The 22277-nt window shown below is 33.4% G+C and overlaps 2 protein-coding genes across 4 annotated transcripts in view; one reads left to right on the forward strand and one right to left on the reverse strand.

Annotated features, from left to right (window-relative positions):
• The window catches only part of Swim (Secreted Wg-interacting molecule), a 49380-nt gene extending 39812 nt beyond the window's left edge, over positions 1-9568 (forward strand). Inside the window, exons 6-9 of the mRNA XM_072535741.1 lie at positions 4091-4225; positions 4513-4712; positions 7837-7988; positions 8936-9568. Of these exons, the coding sequence (XP_072391842.1) occupies positions 4091-4225; positions 4513-4712; positions 7837-7988; positions 8936-9097 (649 nt within the window). The 3' untranslated portion in view covers positions 9098-9568. The remainder of the gene's footprint in view (positions 1-4090; positions 4226-4512; positions 4713-7836; positions 7989-8935) is intronic.
• A 7754-nt stretch (positions 9569-17322) lies between these two features.
• LOC140444094 (long-chain fatty acid transport protein 1-like) overlaps positions 17323-22277 on the reverse strand; it is a 42643-nt gene continuing 37688 nt past the window's right edge. For all 3 annotated transcript variants that reach the window (XM_072535743.1, XM_072535742.1, XM_072535744.1), the window contains exons 9-10: positions 21121-21211; positions 17323-17678 (exon numbers count right to left, since the gene is read on the reverse strand). In XM_072535743.1, coding sequence (XP_072391844.1) covers positions 17370-17678; positions 21121-21211 — 400 coding nt within the window. In that variant the 3' untranslated portion in view covers positions 17323-17369. The remainder of the gene's footprint in view (positions 17679-21120; positions 21212-22277) is intronic.

Here is a 22277-nt window from a genome sequence, read left to right on the forward strand (position 1 = left end):
ACTCACTGTCTGTTTGTTCACCAAAAACCAGCATGAACTTTCCGAGTGTGCCTCAAGGATGGAACAACTCCAAAAAATTGGAAAAGTTTTAGGGATTCGATGGATTGCAAGTTCTTATCGTGCAGTTTCGGCTGCGTGGTATAGTTACTCTGTCATTTACAACAACTTTGAAAAGGTGAAGACAGACAAGTACAGAAGTTCTACTGAAAGATCTATACACTGTGACCTATCAAGGCAATTTTCATCACTACAGTTTTTGTTAAATTTAGCCATTATCTATGACATAAATTAATCAGAAGCATTGGATTCTTTTAAACTTTGAAAGAGAAGCCTGAAATTAAGACCCTTGAGGCTTACATTGCTGAGGAGGACGGTAATTTCAACAATGTCTCCATTACAAACAATCCATGAATTACTACCATCAACCACAAACAACTGATAACAACAATTTAACTCGAAGAATGTTTACTACTAAATCCAGTCATGAGCCAAAATTAAGCACCTCTTCAAACTGTAAGAAACAATATTCTCTTCTATCTGATTTAAAATTACTGGAAACTGATCAGTACTCAACTGATAAATCAGTACGATATGGGGAAGAAGAAATTCAAAATCTCTGCAAAACGTTTAAGCTTAAAAAAACCAAACTAACAAACTGCTTTCGAGATTATATCGAGGCTAATTCACCTGCAAGAGTACCATAAGATCTCATCCCGTTGTTGAACTGATTCCATGTAGTTCGTCAGAATATGAACGAGGTTTTAGTCTCATGAACCAGATAATGACTGATTTGCAAACTAGACTCTTAACCAGATATGTTACAAGCCTTATGTTTATAAAACAACATGGACCAAGTATATTCCAAGTGAAATGTGGAAACCTATGTGAACACCTGGTTGAGGAGACACCGCACAGCAGACGACACTAGGACACGCACGGCAAAACCTTCTCCAAAAGAAGAAAATCCATTTGTTCAGTTTTTGTAAATTGATTAACTTTTTAAACTCAATTTCTTATAGTTAAAGAAAATTAATATGTTTAGATAGTGTAATGTTGATTGAATGTGAAACATTTTCCTTTGTATGTTAAACACCACCTTTCGTTCCTATGTTATATTGTCATGTAAATGATAAAACTGGATTGTTATAATTGCATGCTTTAATTTTACAATAAATCGTTACGTTTGTGCCTACAAAACATTTAAATTAGGCTATGTTGTCTTCTTTTCTCACAATTAAAATAAAATAAAAAGTCACAATTTCAGAATTTAAATATTTTTGAATTAAATAAATGCATATACAATTTAAAAAATGCAGACGTAACTTGTATTAAAAAAACATAGTAATATTTTACTTGTAAAGGAGTTAAGGAAAATGTGTTCCGCCACTGCTAATTTTGCCATGACACCACTGAACAGGAAAGGTAACGCGAAAGGTTACTAAGAAATAAAATAGTGGTTCAGAGATTACAAGAAAGATCTGCAATTTTAATTAAAGAATTAATTAAGAAAAATTAACAGAATTAAAGTAGAAACACTTTAAAAAACATAAGAAAGAAAAGAACCTTTATAGAAATGAAGAGGCCAGAGGATTCTACCAATTAAGAGAAACGCTATCAACACTGTGGCGCACCCAGGGGGGTTTTGGGGGTTAAACCCCCCCCAGGGCATATAAAGTAAACAATATATAAAGAATAGTAGGAAAACGTAACTTGTCTTTCACACATAATACAAAAAATCCAAAACGCTGATTGAATAATTAAATTACCACTTTAAATATGTAGAACAAAATAATTATTGTATTATTGTATAAATACACAATAATTAATACACAATAATTAATAATATTTTTTATTATATTTAGATATCTATACCTAATATTAGGCTTATGAAAAAGTAGACAGAACGAGTCTGTTGCGAGTAGCATGCGCCTACAGGACTGTATCTGCGGCGGCCTTGTGGACTATCACGGGTTATGTTCCTCTGCCTGTATTAGCAGTAGAAAAGGGACATCTCTATAGGAGAAGGAAGGATTTGACAACAGCTATAAAAAAAAGAAGAAAGGGAAAGATCAATGGAAAGATGGAAAGATGAGTGGGATAACAAGGAAGATGTTGCTCAGTGGACAAAGATGCTGATGCCGAGCCTAAGGGACTGGGTAGATTGTCTGTTTTAGGGCGTATCTTCATAGGTTTAGAAAGACAGATACAGATAAATGCATATACTGCGAATATTCCAACATTGTTACTCACACAATGTTGGAGTGTAATAGATGTACAGAAGTGTGTAAAGAAGAAGAAGAGAAACACCAACCGAGCTAACGACAGAGATAAGATCTAATTACTATTTTAATGGGAATAAGTAGCAATTGAAGGTTAAAATAAGTTTATTGACGTTTGAATTTTTGATCTTTGATCTTGCACTGATAATTTGTTTATACTCCAACAAATAATAGAAAAAAGAATAGCGGTTAGTACCGAAGTACATCTAGCCTTTATCGACCTAGAAAAGGCATATGATACAGTTCCAAGACTTAAATTGTGGCAAGCTTAACAACAACTCGACATTAGTACATACCTTTTAGGAATAATCACAGAAGTATACAGGGATAACACTACTTACCTAAAAATCGGATATAGACTATCAGAGCCAATAAAAGTAACTATAGGACTAAAACAAGGATGCAGTATGTTACTCTAACTGTTTAATTTATATATTGAGGTGGCCCTCCAAAATTGGAAAAACCCCTGCCAAGGAATGGGAATCCCCATAGAAAATGACGTACTGTTCTCCCTGAACTTTGCGTATGACCAAGTCATCCTAGCTCAAGATTCTTATGATCTAGAATTTACGATAAAGCGTCTATAGAGAGAATATTTAAAATGGGGGTTACAAGTCAGCATGAAGAAAACAGAATATTTACTTAGTTATCAATTCAGATGCAAGGTTTGAAGTGTTGATAGACGAGGACGTGGAAATCAAACAAGTGGAAAATTTTAAATATTTAGGTCCACTCATTCCTAAGAACGGCTTGGAAGAATCTGAAATTAAACACGAATTAATCAGGGACGTTAAATTGTAGGATGTCTGAACTCCTTATGGTGGGATCACAACATTTCCAAAAGGAACAAAAAAAGAATAGAGCAAACCATGGTTGAATCAGTTCTTTGTTATGGCTCTGAAGTTGAAATGGATTATTTGAGAAGAAGTGCTAGAGCATCAAGGCAGGAAAGGAAGACCAAAGAATCTATAAGAAATAACATGAATGCTACAGAAACGGTCATTGACAGAATAGAAAGAAGAGGTTCAAAATGGTTTGGACATCTATTGAGAATGCCTGACGAAAGTTGGCCCCAAAAACTTCACAAATGGAAGCCCCTTGGAAGAACAAAAGAGGTAGACCTCGACGATCATGGAATGAAAGAATTAAAAGAGCGATGGAATCGAGAGGCTTGGAGGAGAAGCATGCCTTGGACCGGGAGGATTGGCGGAGGAAAACGGGAATACGGCGATAGCCGTTTCCAAAATGTATTGTATTTACAAGTTGGATTAATGTCAAACGTCAATAACCTTATTTTAACCTTCAATTGTGGCTTATTCCCATTAAAATAGTGATTACTTTAAAATGTCACAAGAAAATAGCTTCAGAACAATAGATCTAGATACGAGAAGGGAGTGTTCCAAAAATGTCGTCAGCCTTACAGTGGCCACCCCACTTTCGGAGTACGGTACGTGCGACAATCAACTGCGCACAAGTAAGAGAGGGTGGTTTTAGTTGCTACGCAGGATAATAGATACCTGAATCTTTGGCACCGCTATCTTTAGTACTTTAAATTAAACTAAAACCCAAATTTTAGAGACTCAAAATGAAGGTAGCATAAAAAAATTTCAAACCCCGCCCTAAGACAAATTCTGGGTGCGCCACTGAATCAACAGTTTGAATCATAATTATACTCTTATTAGCGAATGAATATTTCAACTCTCTAAAGCTATCTGTAAACTATTTGTAATAATTAAAAGCTCTAAAAACTTTTTTGGAGATATATTTTCTACGCCTGCCGCAAATTTGTATATACTAAAATTATCTTTTAGGTATGGTATCGTGTCTAATGGAAAAGAAGCAGTTAAACTCAGTGCTCAAAATTTAGTCTCTTGTGATACTCAAGGACAACAGAGCTGCAGTGGTGGTCATCTTGATAGAGCATGGTCATTTACTAAAGCTTACGGGTAAGTATCTTATTGAGAATTTAAAATACATATTGATATTATTTTTTATTTGCTTCCCATTAATCCATTATGTCCTTTTAAGTAAAAGATGCCATCGTTTCTAATTTTTCCATTCTTTAGCAATTAAAAATATTTCTTTTAGCTTTCCTTTCTATTTATTTCTATTACCTCATTATTTCTCGTGATCTTCTAAATATTTTTTTTCCTAGCGTTTTTGGCTATTCTCTTCTTCTTCCTTTTCCTCCGAATTCTTGCATATTTCTTATCTATATTAAAATTTATTATAGTCTGGTAGATGAAGACTGTTTCCCCTACGTCGCCAGAAACGAAAGATGCACAATAAAACGAAGAGGAACTCTAGAGTCAGCTGGCTGCAAACAGCAAAGATTCGCTGAGAGGAGAGGAAGATACACTGTCGGACCTGCCTACAGATTAGGAAACGAGACTGATATTATGTATGAAATTACTAGATCTGGTCCAGTTCAAGGTAATTATAGATATTTGTGTAACATTTTTAATTATACATGTGCTTCCATTATTTTTATTTGCAGGTTTATAAAATTCATTTTTATTTTTATGCAATAAAAAGATTTCACGTTTCAAAACATCTCAAATTTAATATAAACAATATTTTACAGGTTATATTATGTAATTTCTACACAACATTCCGATAGTATAGGTCGAGATGAGTTACAGAATACCGATTCCTACAATTCCGATCCGACTTGCTGACCTCTATTTGATTTGCATCATTTCTATTCGATTTGTAGTTACAGAATAGGGCTGAATATCTAACAAAAATACTCATGAGACCGCGTTTAGTACGAGTAAAGTAAACGTGAGTGAGTGGGAGATGAGGACTCTGATTCTACAACTATACCCAGTCGTATTAGATTGATATTGGTATTATATTTCTATTATTGCTGCCTGCACTGAGTCTACATTCTGGATTTTTCTTCTCTCTATTGTTGTTAATCTTCAATTTTTGGATCTCTATAGTTCTTGGTAATACCAGGAATAGTAACTATTCTTTAATCACAGACGGCTCGTTTGGGAATAGTTTTAGATATTTTTTGTAGCTGCTCGTTACAATTACAAAATCGTATTCATACTATATAATATAGTACATCTCAATTGAGGACCCTAGAAGTAAAGCGGTATAAGTGACAAAAAGTAATTTTTGAGTAAACGCCGTTCAAAGTTAAGCCTTCACTGTAATTGCCATGATTTTGTAATGCCAGTTTTTCTTCTCCAATTTTGTAACTGTAGGCATTATTATTATTTTTTGTAACAAAAATCATAATTTTATCATTTTGGAGCTATTTTTAGGTTGCTAAGTAGCACTTGTACCCTTTTACTTCTAAGAAATGCAACATAAAGGTAAAACATGTAAAACGATCATAAAGTTTTTGTACAAATTTATTCTTTACCATAACTCATGATTCATCGACATCACTGTTGTAGTGGTGATCCAAATCGTCATTTTTGACTTCTGCTTCTTCTAAGTTTGCTATTTCTCCAGCTTGTTGACCATCATGTCGAAGATTTATGAAAAACTCATGGTACGTAGTTGAGTAACTGTTGAAGATTTGAATATTTAGCTTGCTTAATGAGAGGCCTTTTGCCAGTCGGCAAAATGGCAAGAGATCTGGCAGAAGGGCAGAGTTTTGTCAGCTCCAGTGGGTTTCATACATAGCTCACAAAATCTCTATGATACTTTTAGCTGTTTTCTTGTAAAGCATGGTTAAAGGTTTGTCCTATTGAAAATTGTAACCATTGCATGCTTTGTATTTCACTTACGCTCTTCTTGAAGTATGGCGAAGTGTTTAAAAGTCTAAAATATTGTCATTTTCCATCTGTACTGTAAAAAACTTTCTACTTGTAGAAGTTACCAGCTCCATCCAATGTTGGGATACATACAGGTCCTTTTTGGTTCTTTTCGTTTTCAACCGTATCAAAACCAAAGTCTTGGCCACACTCATTATAAGAAAATGATCACTTATAAAAAGGCGATGATCTACTGTTTGAGTATTAGTGTTTCTAACAATATAGAGCTAAAATTTGAGTGTCATAGGACTCTTATTTTGGCCTCCATAGTTGTCGTCAAATGTACTAATTAGTTTTACAGATAGAGGAAGGCTTCTGATATATTTTAGGAGACAAGATGTTATTTGCTGACATCCACGTGACTCTAATCTTCGTGCCAGATAAAGAAATGGGTCGAATCAGTCTGTTGGTTATAGACCCCTAAGTTATACATTTATAGTTGCCTTAAATAATATACTTTAGAAGTTGACACATTGGGACTTAGCCAGCATCTTTTAGGTCATGACACTCATCTTTTGCTGTTCATACGGCTTCCGCCTTAAGTAAGTAAAAGTCTTTTTCTGTCTGAGCTAAAGCGTTTTCGTCTGCCGAACCATGATTTATTGGTATCTGATATTTGTCACAGTGATCACAGGTGTCTGTACTTGACCTTTTGAAACTAAGGTTAAACTGAGTTTTAGAAATATTCCTGTAAAAGCTTTCCTTTACAAGTTCTTCCTGTTGTTTCTCCTTACAGAAATCACAATAAAGTTTATACAACATTTTTAAATTACACTCCTGAGGAAGATACCTCATAGTTTGAGTCTTATTTATAGTGTAGTGCCTTGTTAGGGAACTTATTAATATGCCCTTTTATGATTTTAATTGAGCTTTCAGAAGTTTTGTTCGGGGGTGATTTCTTTCCTCTTTTGTCTATGCATGACACGCATAGACAAAACTGTTTACATACTCCAAAACTATCCAGATTATAAACACATGACACCTCTTTTTTGCTAACTGTTTACTTTTTTTCTTTTTATATGCTCAGTCTGTATGGATCGATTTAGAAAAGCTGTTTGGAGATTCCAGTGCCCAATGATCAATACTCTTTAAAAATTGAAAGTCTTTGTTCTTGTGAAATATTATTGGTACATTTATTCCTACAATGATGATTTTCAAGTTGTCGTAACTTTTTTGCTTCATGAATATTGTGTTTTTTGTCCATGTAAACTACATTGTACAACAATGTAGTTTAAAATAACGTAAAACGCTGATGTTTACATTAAAGTATTACTTAAACAACAAAACAATATATAAAACAAACGAAACTAACAGTCTGATACAGTGGAACAGGGGTACAGTTGCACTTGTATCTCTTCTCTTTCCAGCCCTACTTATAGTTGTCTTGGAGGCTAAGTAACTTGCCTCTAAAAAGTAGCACCTATTAGACTTATAGCTTAGCTTTATTTACCTCCAAATAGAAGAAAGATCTACAATTCAGCGATGCGGTTCTCTCAATATTTACAAAAATGTCACTTATACCCTTTTACTTCTAGGGTTCTCAATTAATAAATGGATAAAATCTTGCGACTTAAAAAAGACAACAGTTTCGATCCCATAATTAAAATAGTTTTTTCTACGTTAGAATAATTTTTGGACTATGAGATTGAACTAGATATAAATTGAATTTAGATAATTTTAGACAATTTAGACTTGTATCTCAAAAGATAATTTATGTATATACTATAAAATGTAGATATTTTTTTGTTACTGTTAAATGTTAACCACTTTTTTTCTTTTTTAAGCTACCATGAAAGTTTATCACGATCTGTTTACATACAGCGGAGGAATATACAAACACTCAGATTTGGCTGTCAATCACAAACAAGGTTACCATTCTGTAAGGATTGTTGGATGGGGTGAAGAATATAACTTTAGAGGAGTTCAAAAATACTGGGTAAGTTCTTTTAGAGAATAATAAAGTTAGATCGGTATTTATTATCTGGAAACTCGGGAAGTTTGAATTAGTTTTACTTGTTTTAAAAGAAAAACATTAAAAACACCTGAAAACATCGTAGCAGAATGCACATTCTGTGAGATAGAAGGTGAAACCTCTATACATACTTGTATACTCTTTTCAAACTGTTATATCTCCCTAGCACTTTATCTAAGAAAGTATGAGAAGTAGATTTACCTAATACAATGCCTCTGGAGTTACTAAACTTTCTGAGAGGATAGGGCTGCGTAAGCTGCTCTGATCATTAAGTAATCAGAAAATGCAAAAAAGGTAGACATGATAGATCTTATAGGGCACATGACTTCTCCCTTAAAAGTAATAACAGTAACAGTACATATAAAGACATCTAAGTAGTCAAATTCTTTGTTTCTTCTTCTTCTTCCTTCTTCTATGTAGGCTTTAAAGCCCGTTTCTTCTTCAATATTAGCCTCCTAAATTGTTTAAATTGTCGCGCCATCTTTTTCTTGGTCTGCCAATACTTCTTCGTCCATTTGGTGACTTATCTCTTGCTATTCGTACTATCCCACCCTCTGTCATTCTACTGATGTGTTCATTCCACTCCTGTTTCCGTTTTGTCACCCATCCATTTATGTCTTCTATATTGTACGCTCTTCTTATGTTTTCGCTTCTCTCCCTATCCAACAGACTTTTCCCTGATATTTGTCGGAGTATTTTCATCTCTATTGTCTCCGCCGTGTATGTTAATTATTAAGGTCTAATTGCTGCTTTATAGATTCTTGTTTTTGTGTCTTGTCTTAGGTATTTGTTCTTCCAGATTGTGTCATTTAGAGATTGCGCCACTTTACTTGCTTTTAAGCTTTGTTGTCGTACTTCTAAGAAGAAGAAAAATTATTTTTTTAAATACTATATTTTTCTTCTTGTTGCAGAAAGTAGCCAACAGCTGGGGTCCCAACTGGGGAGAAGATGGATATTTCAGAATCGTACGAGGAAGCAACGAATGTGAAATCGAATCGTTTGTTATCGCTTCCTGGCCACATGTATCCAGAAAGATTCTACTGTCAAACGAATTGGGAAGCAACCAAATATAATAAGCGAAAAGATGTTTTAGATAGTTTTAATATCTCATGACTCATCATCAGAACGATCTTTGGACTCACATTTTTATTATTTACATATAAATATTTGTAAACTTCATGAGATTCTTAAACTAATCTACTTCTATTTAAGCTTTACTGTTATTTGTGAAAATTTATACTTACCAAATATTTTTAGTGTTACTAAAATGCCATAAAAACCATTATAACAAAGTACTTAAGCATGGTGAAATTGTTCTATTTCATTCATTTCTTTTATTATAAGATTTATAAGTTCGTAGTACCTAATATATTTGTCAAAAAATTGTTATGACAACAGGTCTTTCAACTCGTACTGTTACACAGTATTGTGATTTTTGACAGTTGGTTCGAATATTAGGATTAGGTTTCTTATCTGATTTTTGTATGTAGTGTCATTTTGTATTATTAATAAATGCTATAAATAAATAAATAAATAAAACTTTATTCATCCTTGCAGATTATTTACATAATATAGGACATGTCAAAGTAAAAGGAAACGTTAAAGACTACCTATATAATATAAACATACACATAAATATAGAAACAACATACAACATATCTAAGACAGTGGCGGCTGGTGTGGTAAAATTTTGGGTAGGCCAAGCCAGCAAATTACATATAGCTATGTGTAATCAGTGACGGATCCAGAGGGAGGGGTCACGGGGTCATGACCCCCCCTAACTAATTGTTTAATGATTTCTCTGTTCATTTTAACTTCTGCGTTGTATCTAATTTTTGAGATTTTTGATTTTTCATCTAGCAAATCGCGAATAAAAAACGCCCTCTTCTGTACATCCTTAAAGGACAGGAAATTACTTAAATGTTCCTTGCAACTGGAATATTTTTTTTAAGGAGGCAGACATATTTTTTAAATCAAAGTATCCTTTACAGTTCTATACACATTTCTTATTAGAAAATTTCAAACACGGCCAACAATATAGTCTGTTTTTCGTAATACTTCCAGACAACCATTTGTAGACATCATACCAAGAGAAATTAAAAGTACGCACCTTTTTCCCATCTTTTTGGTCAATACGCAATGTTGGAGTAGACCTTTCATTCATAATAATTTTTTTTCTACCAATTTCAGTTCTTCTAGATAATGGCGATTCCAATAGTGAAATAACAATGTCCAAACACTCACTATAAACATTACTATTACTGCAACCTGGTAAAGCGCCATAAAAACTCATTTTTATGTATCAGTTATAAAACAATCTCATATATAAGTTTCATACAATCAGGCGATATAGAAATCACGCAAATGTGATTTTTTTCTTCGAATTTTACGAATTTTTTAAAATTTATTTGGGCAACCGTGTACTTGTTTGCAATTGTGTTGTTTGTTTAAAAATATGTTACAATTATAGATTATGTTACATATTTTTTTATCATAATTTAAAAGAAAATTTATATTAGAATTTGATAATAATTACGTTACAAGTGACAACGATCTAATATAAACAAAAATTTATATTAGAATTTGATAATAATTACGTTACAAGTGACAACGATTGTCGTCGTAGGCCCGATCGTCTGGTGCCTAAACAGCAAGCGTAAACACGACGATATAAATCGTTGTCCGGCAAGCTGCTTACTTCAAACGCTTTTTGTATGGGGATCTTATGTGAGCTAGGTCGGCCAGTTCCGGTCGGGCCTATTAATGATATTTAAAATGCCTTAATACGATTCGATGCTTTCTGTGGTAATATAATAATATAGTTGTTTTAACGGACGCTAATGTATTGAATGATTTAGTACATTTAAAAGTTATTTACATGTATTAATATAATTTTTGAATATATGTTTTTCAATTTTAAAGCTCTTAAAATTATTGGGTAGGCCCGGCCTATCCTGCCTACCTTCAAAAGCCGCCACTGATCTAAGACATAACTTTCGAGACACTATAAAAACATGACTCGATGAGATAAGTCTTGAATTTATTCTTAAATGCCCTATCATCATCTGCTTCACTTTTTAATTTGGATGGGAGCTGATTAAAAAACCTTACGCCGCTATAATCAGGGTTTTTTTCAAACATAGAAGTGTAATGTTTAGGAGTCCTAAAGAAATCTTTTTTTCTTGTACGATAATTGTGTACATCTGAATTTGATTTCAATCTATTGATATTAGCCTTTGTATACAGAATACTTCCGTATATAAAAATTGAGGGAACAGTGAGTATTTGATATTTTCTAAAATGCTCTCTACACGTATGTCTATATGGTAAATTAAAAATCAAGCGAATTATGCGCTTTTGGGCTATAAAAACTTTCGAGACATTTGTTGCACTGTCCCATAGAACAATATTATATGACAAATGTGAATAGATGATAGCGTAATAAACATTAAGTATCTGTTCCGTTGTAAATAAGTATTTGAGTTGCAAAAGAGCGTAGTATCCAGAATTAATTTTCGAACATACATGATTAATATGTACCTCCCAGCTCATATTACTGTTTAGATGTAGTCCTAAAAACTTTGTAGTGTCAGATAAAGTGATAAAATCATTGTCGACTTTGACAGAGAAATTTTCCTTTATTGGAGTTTTTATATAAAATTGCATACATACTGTTTTACTCGAATTTACTATTAAGGAGTTTTTTTTCGCACCAAGACGTAAACTCATGGGCTAAGGTATTGAGTTTTAACCTCAATTCCTCAGCTTTTTCTGCAGATGCCACCAAAGTCGTGTCATCAGCATACAAAAAAATATTTTCCGTACTCATATATTTAGGCATATCATTGATATAACAAAGAAATAACAAAGGACCCAGTATTGATCCTTGTGGAACGCCAAGATCAACGTCATACAAATCTGATTGATAATGACCGACTTTGACATACATCTGTCGATATTCTAGATAGGATTGTAACCATTTTAAAAAATTACCTCGAAATCCAAGTCCGTTTAGTTTACAAATTGCTACATTTAAATTTATAGAGTCAAACGCTTTAGTTAAATAAAAAAAGAGGGCTCCAACAAATTTCTTTTGATCTAATGAACTATAAATGAATTTAAAAAATGTTGTTGATGCACTCTCGGTTGATTTACCTGGAAGAAACCCATTTTGATACGAACTTATTATGTTATATTTACTAAGAAATGACAAGATCCTTTTATGAATGCATTTTTCTATAACCTTACACAAGACAGTTGGTACGGTAATTGGTTTATAATTTTCTAACATAGTTTTGTTTCCTTTTTTAAATATTGGGGAAACGATACCAATTTTCAAATCAGTGGGAAAAATACCCATCTCTACAGATTTATTTATTAAATCAGTTAACGGTTGAATAATGTACACGCTCATAATGTTTAACTAGCTTTGTGGAAATGCAATCAATACCCACTGAATTTACATTTTTTAAGGATGAAACAGCTTCGGCAACATCGCTATAGTCAATAGGATAGAAGAAGAATGTTTGGTCAACATTTAAGGTCGTATAGTTTTTAAATTGTGAATTTCCATATTTGGCATTTAATGCATTTTTTGAAAATGATGAAAAGAATACGCCGAAAGCATTTGCCATCTCTTTTTTATCGTTTATGAAACTTCCTAAGTGTTCGATTTTTTCTATGTTTTTATACTGTCCTTTTTTTCCAGTCTTGATATTAACTGTTTTCCAAATAAATTTTTGCTTTTGATGGTTATTTTTGTTGTGAAAAGTATTCTGGAAACAATGCTTCTTTGCTTCTTGAATTTTATCAGTATACTTCTTTTTGTCTTCTTTATATTTTAATTTTACATCAGGGTCTGTCGAATTTTTTGTCAACCAAAAAAGGTTTTTTAAATCAACTCCCATCTTTAAGATTTCGTTAGAAATCCAGTTGTTAGTATTATTTTGACTTAATTTTTTTACAACCATAGGACAACATATATCAATATGGTATTTACAAAAACAGTATAAGCAGAGTCAATATTGTCGAGATTTTCATAAACAACCTTAAAATCCTCATGATTCAACCTTGTTTGCAATGTTGATATACTTGGTTCAGACAAATTTCTAAATGTTATAGCATTCGTTATGTCATTTGTGTGGTGATTTGCTATTGAATTTATATTTGGTATTATAAGTTCCAATCCACTATGATCTCCAAGATGAAAATCTCTAACTGTTTCCTCATATGGTAGGGAATAATTTGTAAGAAAATAGTCAATTTTAGATTTTGTTGTTCTGCCGTTTTTATTTGTGAAAATTCTAGTAGGTTCTAAGTTTTGGCATGTTAAATTAAAACTTTCAATAATGTCATTCAGTAAAGACTTTTCCCGAGACACACTCAGGTAATTAATATTAAAATCACCACTTACAATACCATATTTAAAATGATCATAACAATAGTTTAACGCTAAAAATAATTTGTTCATGAAAATCTCTACATCACCACTGGGTGCTCTATATATGTTTATCAAACAGTACGTACTTGCATTTAAATTGAAGGTTATACAACAATACTCGAAATTAACTTCTTCTGCTAAACTATTTATATACTTTGGTACTTTAAATGACATTGACTCTCTGACAAACATTAGGACACCACCGTGGATTTTTTCAAGTCTATTATATTAAGCAGCTTGACAGTAATTCTCAAAATTAATACTATTTACACTTAACTCATTACACCATGTCTCAGTAACACAAACAATATCCGGACAGTTACAATTTAAAATTAGCTCAAATGCACATGTTTTGTTTGTTATTGACTGTGAATTTACACAAATGATTTTAAAATGTTTGAACTCTGAACTAATTGCCGTTAGGTTTGCGTCTTCGGCTGATGCATGTCTGAGTTGGTTCTCAGGTGAAAAAACCGTTGGACATAGGCACCATGCGGTCATTTATTAGAATCCATAGCATCTTTAAAGTGGTAATAATATATACTTACCTTAAATGAGGCATAAATATTAGGATGTTTGGAAGACAAAGATGTACATGTAACCTCCGGGAAAAAACTTTTCAATGATTCTGTCATATCATCAGCAGTCATACGTGGGTCCACCCTGTATACGTGCAGGTCCGCTATTTTGGGTATACCCTTTAGATCTTTACCATTGACTTTAATTGCATCATTCTTCCCTATAAGTAATTGTCGTTTTGGTTTACTTCTTACTTCTTTCCATTTTTTTTCTTCATTCTTAGTTTGGTTCATAGCATCTTCATTTAAATTTATAATCTAATCACATTTTCGTTTGATTAACATCTCCAAAATTTTTGTCGAAATCATATTCTTTGAAATATTTGAAACACTAGGAGAGCTGGCAACACGCTCATTTTGAACTAAATTAGGTAGTTTATTGTTATTGTTTTGGATCGGTTGCTTACTGGGCTGTCTGCTAAATTCGTCAGGCGATATTAATGTGTTTACATATTACAAATTAGTGTGGAGAAGTTAAAACTTAGTTTGAATGACTTTAGAAATTTTCCCGTTGACGCAGAGAGCCAACAGATAAAGTATTCGGAGAGAAAGAGTTGGAACACGTTGGCACTCGGCTACGTGATAACTAGACTAGAACTAAAAATGTTCTAAAATACAGGGTGTTACATTTAAAAAAAGAGCGATGACGTCATCACTGTAATGTGTATCACCTTGTATAATGAAATTTTATTGTAAAATGTAGAACATTAGATTTAAAAATCGACGTGTTTTAGATTTTTTTAAAAAGGGTTTTCATTTAGGAAATATCTAATTTATTCCATACTTTACGGACACACTGTATATCTAATGTGAACGCTCCTTTAATAGGCGAGCGGTTTACCCCTATAAGCAGAGCATCAACCGACTAAAATTCTTTTTGCATTTCTAATGCACCAAACCTTTTTTATTCGATTCTATATATTTTTCCAAGATGAAATGTATTTTTTTTTAATTTTTACAAGTGGGCCGGCAATTGTTATTAACAAATAACTTATACAAAAAGCAATTTCACCGAATTGTTTCGGAATCAATTTTTTTAGGTGTATCTCAACAAAATAAACACTTTTTCTCTCTTGATAATTTTTCTAAAAATGCTTCCTTTTCGAGTTATTTGCATTTTTTTGTTGAAAAAGTGCCGTAATTAGTGATTTTTGGGATTTTTTTCTAAAAAACTACTAAATGAATTGCAATTTTACAGATAGCTTTATAATCTTTAAACCGTCGAGTACAAGTTAGAATATTTTGACAAGGATAAATGGTTTCTATCTTGCTAAAAACGTGGACCCAAATATTTCGAATATGCCTTTCGAGAGTATCCCGCTAAGCGTGTACAGCGGTTGAGGTGCTGTAGGCGCTAAAAAAAATGCATCTAGTGAAAAATTACCACCTTCGAAACCAGCATTATTACAACATTACTTAAGAGCAAAGTGGCAAATAAATGAATGGATTTAAGCAAAAAACAATATTATTTCATCTCTTGATCCATTAACCCATGGTTGGACAATGGAAAATAATTGTTTCGATTTTAATTATTTTGAAGGCGAAACTAGTTCAGATATGTTACAAAAGTATTTCTGCTCATGTCAAAAATTGTAATTGTATTTCCTATAATTTAGAATGCTGCGCAGTATGTGCATGTACACCAGAGAATTGTAAAAATGTTAAAGACGACTTTATTGAAGACAATGAAATCAGCTTATTAGATGGAAATCCTGTTGCTGTTGACGAAAATTTTCAAATTATTGACAATGAAAACGATGTATAATTAATATTAAATTTTAATTTTATTATATTTTTCAATGAAAATTAATTATATATTGCTTAATGTATTTCACTGTAATAAAACATTCAATAATATAGTCACCACGTATATTAAAAGAAAAATTACATTATTATAGCATTGTAAAAAATTAATTTTAATTGTTTTAATTATAATATGTCTATATAAAAATAATTAGAAATATCTTTTTTTTTTAATAAATTGTACGTAATATTTGTATTGAATTAATTTTTTAAATTTAAACAAAAATATTTCTACGTGCCGCACGCCTGTATCGACGCAACCGCTGTACACACTTAGCGGTAGACTGCTCGAAAGGCATATTCGAAATATTTGGGTCCACGTTTTTAGCGAGATAGAAACCATTTATCCTTGTCAAAATATTCTAACTTGTACTCGATAGTTTAAAGATTATAAAGCTATTTGTAGAATTGCAATTCATTTAGTAGTTTTTTAGAAAAAAAAATCCCAAAAATCACTAATTAAGGCATTTTTTCAACAAAAAAAAAGCAAATAACTCGAAAAGGAAGCATTTTTCGAAAAATTATCAAGAGAGAAAAAGTGTTTATTTTGATGAGATACACCTAAAAAAATTGATTCCGAAGCAATTTGGTGAAATTGCTTTTTTGTATTAGTTATTTGTTAATAACAATTGCCGGCCCACTTGTAAAAATTAAAAAAAAATACATTTCATCTTGGAAAAATATATAGAATCCAATAAAAAACGTTTGGTGCATTAGAAATGCAAAAAGGATTTTAGTCGGTATATTCTGTTTCTAAGCGTCTTTTGAGGGGTAAACCCATCGAGCAAAAAGACAAAAGAGGGAATGTAAAGGTAGTGGGGGCAAAAAATATAAAGAGAGTCTTTCCTTGTTTAAGAAATCAAATTTAGTTGGGTTATGTTATTATTTGTCCCAACTGTCACATGAAATCTTATTTATATTGAAGTTTTTTAACAATTGTTTCACATTTTAGACTGTTATCGTTAATATTTAAGTAAAATTTTCTCGTCTAAGGCACATTCTGAAAACTATTTTATAGCTACTGTTAATAAGTGTCGGAAAATTTAAATTTGGCGCATTCGCATTTCCGGATATGTCCGCCATCAGAGGCCACTTTTTTGGTCGCCTTTTCATAACGATTAGATTCCCTCTTTTGTCTTTTTGCTCGATGGGTAAACCGCTCGCCTATAAATTAACAAGTGACAGTTAGGCGGCTAACTTAACCTAAGATAAAAGACAATAACAATGCGGTCATGTCATCGAGTTAGGATCATGTCAATGACTTTAGTTTTACCTTTTATTCGGCTGTTATTCTGTATTTCTTTTATTGCCAGTGCTCATTTTTAATTACAATATCAACAGATCTCATCACAATATATTTAAATTGAAGTAGCCTGTTTCGTATTGTATTTCTCATAAATCTTACACACTTTTCTTATTTTTATTAATTCCAACCATAAATAGTCATCTTATACACTGAAATAAGTAAAATAGAGGGTTTCTTTAAAATAAAAACAGAACATTTATTACAATCAATAACCTAAATCACAGTTTTCTTTTACCACTAATAACATCATCATAAACATTCATCAATGGCACATAATCTACGGTTTTACTGTCAAAAATAAATAATGGATCCTGAATAGAATTAATATCAAATCCCTCTTTCTGCAGTACTGTCTTTTGCACTTTAAAAGTTGAAGTTAGAGGCATCTTATCCACAAGTCTTACAAATAGGGGAATGGCGTAAGCTGGCAATTGCGATTTAAATCCTGTAGCCAATTTTTTTGTATCTATTGTATTCTCTTTGTCGACTGCAGCTAGCATACCTGCTTTGCCTTCTGCATTTGGAACCTTGAAATAAAAATAACAAAACTTACATTCTACTTACATTTAAATATAAATTGTAATTTATAAGATAGAAGATATCGGAGTATCTAAAATTTCATCATTATAGCTATCTATAATGCAATTCTTGTCGCACAAACCAATTTTTAATCCATTTCTAAAATCCACAATTTTTCCTTTGATATTTTTGGTTCCAAAGGCCCGCGATGATCAGGACATTACTGCCAATAAGTAGAGGTCTCAGTTTTTTTTATTTTTTTTTCAACCAGTTAACTGGTGCTACTAATGGCGCGGTAGTCTAGAAACAAATTACGTCAATAATATGGCGGCTTTTCAATCAGCCATGTCGTTGAACTTTTTAATTGCATACAAATTCGACAAAATAACTACTCTTGTGATTGAATAGCGCCATTCAATCAAAGGGCTAGTTGTTTAATCGGCTAATTTAACCATCTTGCTGCGACATATACATCACAGTTTGGCTTCAGAAATGCTTTTGGAACACGCGAAGGTCTATTCAGTATAAAGCAGAGATCAAAGAAAGGAAGTAGTTGCCTGTTTCATTGATTAGGAAAAAGCTTTTGATCGAATCAGCTGCTGGACAGCTTTCCCTATGGCACAAAATAAAACAAGTCTTGCTATAGTGATAGCCAACGTCCCTGGGAGACCGGACAAGATACTTAAAAGAAAAAAGATGTTCATCTCCACCGTTACCAATAGATTTTATGCCGTGGCTGTGCCGGCTCTTGTTTTTGATGAATACGACATTATTGGTAGAACACTGTCTTTATAAATTCTTTATTCGATTTGTGTTAATATGTCGGTTTCGCCATATAATGTTAATAAGGCATTATGTCAGTCTATTTATTGATTTATGCTCATTACATCTGGACACGATCTTCCAGTAGGATCAGTTTATCTGCTAAGCTCATCCTTTGATTTATTCGTTCTTTCAAAATTTTGGTTGAAAGTTTCAGGATCATCATGCCTTCTTCAGAACAATCTTCCATTCGCCCCTGTCTCTGGCAACTCTTCTCCATGCTTTAACTCCGATGGAGTTTAGATCATCCTCTATGTTATCTTGATACCTAAGTTTTGGTCTTCCTCTGGCTCGTCTTCCCACTGGTCCTCTTCGGTCGAAAATTGTTGCATCTTTATCTCGCCTAATTACATGTCCTATTCATCGAAGGCGTGCGTAAGTTTCAGGATGCTATTTAATAATTGATCCTCGTTTTTGGCTATTTTTATCGTCTTTTTCGAATAGTAGGATTAGTTTACCAGCTCTATAAACACAGTTATTTTTCATTGACCTACTTGTTGTTTTTTTTTTTATTTACTAATATGACAGCTCCAAGTGAATCAACTAATTTCACAGCAAAAGTATCTACAGTTGCTTCAAACATATCAAACATTGAGAAACTTGAAGGCCAGATAAATATGGTAGCTGGTAAATTCTCCATGAGAATGAAGAATGAGTTGCATCTTGAAAGATATTTGGGGGTATGTTGATGGTTTAATAAAATTTTTAGGGTTTTAAAAGTCCAAGGAACGTTTAAAGTTGAGAAAATATGATGAAATTGTAAGGAAAATATGTAATAAATTGGGGTGGCTAGCTGTAATAATTTAGGATTGAAGCTGTAAATAAATCTAATAAACCCCTCTAATGAATTGTCTCCACTCTAATAAAGGCTGTCACCATTGTAGAAGACGTCTGTCTCAATATCCTTATCAATGCATCTACAAGCTTAGCGGCGGGGCAAGGCTTACTGGTTCCACTAGTCTGGACTGACTGGTTCCACCCTCGCGGATTTACAAGAGGGTAGGGAAATTTTTGGAAGGAAGGAGATTAAGGACTTCTCGGTCTCAGGTCCTGCAAAGAGTGAGAGGCTATGGGTTTACGTTAGAAGCCGGAGCACTGCATAAGCGAAATGTGTATCTCTTCTAGTCTCTACCTGTAACGGCCAGAAATAACAAAAACAAATTTCGAGTTTGCAATGTATTAAATAGACTGTACACTACAAAATATCAGTTATGACCAATAATGTTCTATCAGGCGCGAAGGGAGACGAGAAGAGACAAAGCAAGGAATTAAAGGTCGGACAATTCCGTATCATTAGATATACCTTGGGTTAGTATATAGATCTTAGTTACCTTAGCGTATTTAGGCTCTAGCTAATGAATACGCCTCCAGTCCTATAGGGATTCGAGATCGCGAACTTTCGAATCTCCAGTTGCCGGCACTTATACGTCACACTATCCCGTCGAGTTAAATAGCGCGTTCACTGGCTGCTTATCGTCTGATCTCCACACTTCTTGCGTGGAGAGCTCTAGAGTGCCAACTTCCCACTAGTCCTCGCTAGCGTGGGGCCACTCTCGGGCGCCGCGCTCTTACTGGACGCTGGCCCGCTTCGTTCCGTTTTTATCTATTGCCAACTCGTACCTTAGATTCTTTTTGTCACGTCCGAAGTGGAGATTTGTTTCTACGTTTTCGCTGATTATGCCATCTATTCCATGTGTTAAACTGGATCACGCTATGTAAAACTTCTTAGTCAGCTCAATTCTTATCACTTGTTTAACAATTCGTACCTTGTATTAATTTCCAACAAGGTCTAAGTGTCGTAATTTTTTAAACATTCAGGTTTGTGTTAAACTGGGTCAATTGTTTTGTTTTTAATTTGAAATGTATACGTTAAACTGTGTCGAATTTATTCTTTATTAATTTCGAATATATAATAATTACTTAAATAATTATTACTCTTAACTAGGCTAATTACCTCTTAATTTTTCCTTCTTTACTTCCTTGCTATGTTTACATTACAAATAGTAAAAACAACAATTTTATTTGCACATACAGTTATATATGCTCCTTTGGATTTACGTCATTAAAACCGCCTGCTTTACTTCACGTCTATTAACTTTTCACGCAAATGACTGAAGTTCGACTACCTGCAGAGGAGAAATTTTTTTATAATGATCATTTAAATGTAAGTAAATAAACATAAATACAAGATAATAATAAAAGTATAATGGTGATTAATTCTATATTAAATTTAACAAATTTTGAAAATTACTTAAATCATTTTAACAAAATTTTTAAAGAAATAAAATTTATTTTTTTAATTTTAAAGAACTCAAATGTGTGATGTTATTATAAAAACTATTATCAATTCAATAATAAGGGGACATAATATTTCATTAACCCACATATAGTAATTCCGCGCTATAAGAAGTATTCACTTCTGTCGGCACTCCCTAAGTGCCACGTTCCCTTTTTAATTCTACCCCGATAGTCGTTCCTAACCTATATAAACCTTTTTTTTACAAACAATGAAAATTGTTTATTTTTCTCTAAGCGGCATAGACCATAACAGGCAACACACGTATGCCTAATAAGACACAAGCCTTATTTATGTACAACTAAAATTAAGAAGAGAATATATAAATTTACCTCAACTCCATATACAACAAGATCGACTGGTCCTAAGATTTCAGATGCTATAAACTCAACTTCGGCCGTAGCCACGTTTTCTCCTTTCCATCTAAAAAATAGTCAATAATATTATCACTTAAAAGCAAAAAGGAGTAAGTACTGGACGTTGTGGACTACCTAAGATCTGACGTCCAAATGGGAGAGGATTTTAAAAACTTTTCCAAATATTTCTAGTTTGTGTTTTTGTGTGTGACTCATTAAAGCCAAACCCTACTAAAACCCAAGTATGTGCATTCCATCTCAACAACCAACTGGCGCATGTAAAGCTGAATGTTTCTTGGGAGGGACAACGCTTGAAACATACTGATAGGCCCAAATATCTTGGAGTAGTACTAGACCGGTCACTAACGTATAAATTCCACTGTCAGAGCACGAGACAAAAGGTTTCTACGAGAAACAATCTTCTCCGGAAACTTGTAGGGAGCAAGTGGGGTGCAAACCCCCAGGTCTTGAAGACAACAGCTGAGGCCTTATGTTTCTCAACAGGGGAATATGCTTGTCCCGTCTGGGGTAGATCTAGACACGCCCAACAAGTCACCACGGCTTTAAATAAAACATGCAGAATAATTACCGGTTGTATGAAGCCTACCCCCCTACCCCTACTGTACCGGGTAGCTGGATTCTCATCACCAGATGGCCGTAGATGCGCCTCACAATATGTGGAGAAGTTCAGGCAAACTTTCGATGAAAGGCACCAATTATACGGGTTTGACGAACCGCCAGGAATCAGCCGACTTAAATCAAGGAAAAGGTTTATGAGAAAAGTCAGCATCGAACCACCCGAACTGTTCCCCCTACATCCAGAACGACCTAATGGAATGAACCTGGACTGGAGAACCTGGCGGACACTGAATCGCATACGCACAGGTGTTGCCCCTGTAAAACAGAACCTCATTAAATGGGGCATCAAGACGGACAGCGACGCACTTTGTGAATATGGGGAAATACAGAACGTGGAGCACCTGAGAGTATGCAGACTTTACCCATCACAGTGCACCCTCGATGATTTATGGCTCGCAAATACAAAGGGTGTAGACGTAGCCCGATATTGGGCAGAAAAACTGTAGTCGGATCCAGACACGAAAAAGTAAAGTAAGTGTGTGACTTTTGATTAT

The sequence above is a fragment of the Diabrotica undecimpunctata genome, chromosome 6 (genome assembly GCF_040954645.1).
Source record: "Diabrotica undecimpunctata isolate CICGRU chromosome 6, icDiaUnde3, whole genome shotgun sequence".
Classification (NCBI taxonomy): Eukaryota; Metazoa; Arthropoda; class Insecta; order Coleoptera; family Chrysomelidae; genus Diabrotica; species Diabrotica undecimpunctata.